Here is a 2,913-nt window from a genome sequence, read left to right as displayed (position 1 = left end):
CATTTATAAATACACATCAGATAACATTAAAAAAAAAAAAAAAAAAATAATATAATTAATATAATATAAATAAATATATTAATATAATTATATCAATAATTCGTGTGACGTAGTTCGTAATTGCAATTCTCCTCATCCAACTAATACTACAGCTAATTCATCAATATATAGGCGCTAGCTAACGTCGGCCTGTTGGTCTACGTCGCTGTTGACGGCGTAATATAATGGTCTCATCATGTTCCAAGCAGACGTGATTATAAATTACAGATTCTCCAACTGTACCAATTCAAATATAATTACATTATAAATTAAATAAATTTATCAATATAAAGATCAGTACTTAATTAATTTCGACAATTACGTCTGCCATTTTTCATGTGTAATATTTCCACCTCTCGCAGCTCGGTCATAGAAGGCCTCTCATGATCCCCTGGGCTTTAATATTTTGTTCCACTCGAATTGATCAACTCTTTAATTCTCAAAGCCATTGTCCTGTAACCAAACTGCTATATAGAATAGCTCATTGGATGGATAGCCACTTGCAGGACCTCATAGATACAGCCTGATAACCCTGATAGTTTTGTCATCAAGTTCAACTACATGTTATCTAACCCCCATTTAAGATCAAACCTTATCAAGAATCAACAAAATTTTACTAAGACAGTATTCTCCTTGATACAACGTCTACTTAGGGAAAAATGCGAGTACAATAAGACCTTTGGATTTATAAAACCCAAGATCAATGTCAAGATAAGGATGCGAATGAATTTGACAATTCCATATTTAAACTTTTAATCAAGACTTCAAGTTGCAATTGTTCATTTAAAAATAACTTCAGCCAAATCCAATCATGTCCAGTAATCCAAAGACTGAAGAGCTGATTGAAGTGAAGCCACAAAATTCATCATCTGAGCAAGATATTTCTGAAGGTCAATTTGATGTACAATATACCCATCTCTCAAGTTTCCGATGGGGGTCACCTTTTGTTCAAATGTTGTGGTGCTCTGCAATCGTGGGATGTACTGCTGGATTATACTGTGCTACTAATGGATTAGGCGCTGGTGGTGGGAAACCTGGCTATGCACAAGTTGCAAATATCGATACTGCTATTGGTGATGTTCTTTGGCTGTTTTCCTCCTTATTTGCAGGTACACTGATCAATAAACTAGGACCAAATGTTTGTATGGTTTTGGGAAGTTTGGCTTATCCAATGTATATTTCTGGATTTTGGTTTTATGATAAACTTGGTATTGGTTATTATTCTTATTTAGTTTCTGGTGTTGCAGCTGGTATATTGTTTGGGTTCTTATGGACAACACAAAATTACTTGGTTACTTGTTATGCTACCGAAAACCATAAAGGGTTTTTCGTTGCTTGTAATTGGGGTGTTATTAACTTGGGTGCTGCTCTTGGGTCTGTTATTGCTATTGGTGTTAGTAAAGACAAAACAGAAAGAAGTGCTGGTGTTCCATGGTATTTATATCTGATCTTTATAATAATAAACCTTGGTGGAGCAGTAATGGCTATTTTCCTCAAACATCCCAAAAATGTTGTTAGAAATGATGGTTCCAAGATTGCAGTTTTCCAAAATAGAACTTTGAAAGAGAATTTGGTAGCGTTGAAACAATCATTAATGGAGAGAAGAATCCAATTGATGATCTTACCATTATTTTCAGCGGAGACAATTTTAGCACCTGCAGCTAACTTGAATGGGTTTATGTTCAATGTTCGGTCAAGAACTTTAAATAATTTTTCATTTTGGGCAGTTCAAATTCCTGGAGCATTTGCATTATATTTTTTACTTGATCAAAAGGGGAAATCAAGAAAGATGAGAGGTTACATGGGGTTAGGATTGACATATTTTTTTGTAAATTGTTTCTTTATTGGATTCTACATAATGTATGGTGCTTGGGGTAAAGCCAAATTTGATCCAGCTAGTCCAGAATCCGAACTACCTGATTTAGATTGGTCAATGAAAACATATGCTGGTCCATATGTTTGGTATGTTTGTGGTGGTATCGCTTTTGGTCTTTTCCTAGATATGAGACTTTGGATTATTGGTGCATTCAGTAATGATCCTCAGAAATTGAGTTTATACTCTGGTGTTATTCCAGCTTGTCAAGCAGGTGGTATTGCCCTAGCCTTTGGATTAAATGCTACATCATTAAGCTTCACAAGCATCATGGCAATCTGGTATGTGTTTTATATGGCTAGTTTGCCGTGCTTGATTCTTTGCATCAAGTGGTATATTACAGATACAAACTATTTTGCTGAACAAGATGTCATTGTGCCACAAGAGGCTATTCTTGACCAGAAAGAAGTAAGATTTAGATCGATCTAAATCTAATACACAAATTCATTTGCTTATACACACGTAATTCAGCAGTTGTTGAATTGGAAATTTCTCGAGCAGAATTGCTATGCGCCGCACTTGTCACTTGACACATGTGGCCCCATACCGGATTATGTCATATGACAGAATATCCTCTACTGTGTGTATATAAGGTAATTCCGATGTTCTATTAATATACATATAATGTTACAATTAGTGGATTCTTGATTCTTCTTATAGTTGATGTGAAATGTTGAGTATTGATGAATTGTGCATAATTGGTTATTCTGGTTATGTAATACCTGACATTCCCCCCCTCATTTCTGAGTATTTATTGAATGTAATAATATTAAATATGATGAAACTTGATTTGGAACTATATTGTGTTGTCTTTTGTTAACCGGTGTTCAATTGGTTGTGATTGAATATGAAAGAATGAGTGAAGTACCTATAGATTTAAAAAGAAATGATTCTTGAATGGTGTGGAGGTTAATGTCTTTTGAATTTCAGGACCTGAGTATTTCTTGGTGAGAAAATCTGAGCAGTTTGAGATACCTGAAATATGATGGAATGTAACAATG

The 2,913-nt window shown here is 34.6% G+C and overlaps 1 protein-coding gene across 1 annotated transcript; it reads left to right on the top strand.

Moving 5' to 3' along the window:
- Positions 1 to 991: 991 nt before the first annotated feature.
- WICANDRAFT_28327 (uncharacterized protein) lies at positions 992 to 2,341 on the top strand (the record flags this gene model as incomplete). Its single annotated transcript, XM_019181473.1, has 1 exon — positions 992 to 2,341. One exon carries the CDS (start codon positions 992 to 994, stop codon positions 2,339 to 2,341), a length of 1,350 nt encoding a protein of 449 aa, XP_019040651.1.
- Between the last annotated feature and the right edge of the window lie 572 nt (positions 2,342 to 2,913).

Source organism: Wickerhamomyces anomalus (assembly GCF_001661255.1).
Source record: "Wickerhamomyces anomalus NRRL Y-366-8 unplaced genomic scaffold WICANscaffold_2, whole genome shotgun sequence".
Taxonomy (NCBI): domain Eukaryota; kingdom Fungi; phylum Ascomycota; class Saccharomycetes; order Phaffomycetales; family Wickerhamomycetaceae; genus Hansenula; species Hansenula anomala.
Note: the sequence above shows the minus strand (reverse complement) of the source record. Positions and strands in the feature narration are given on the sequence as shown.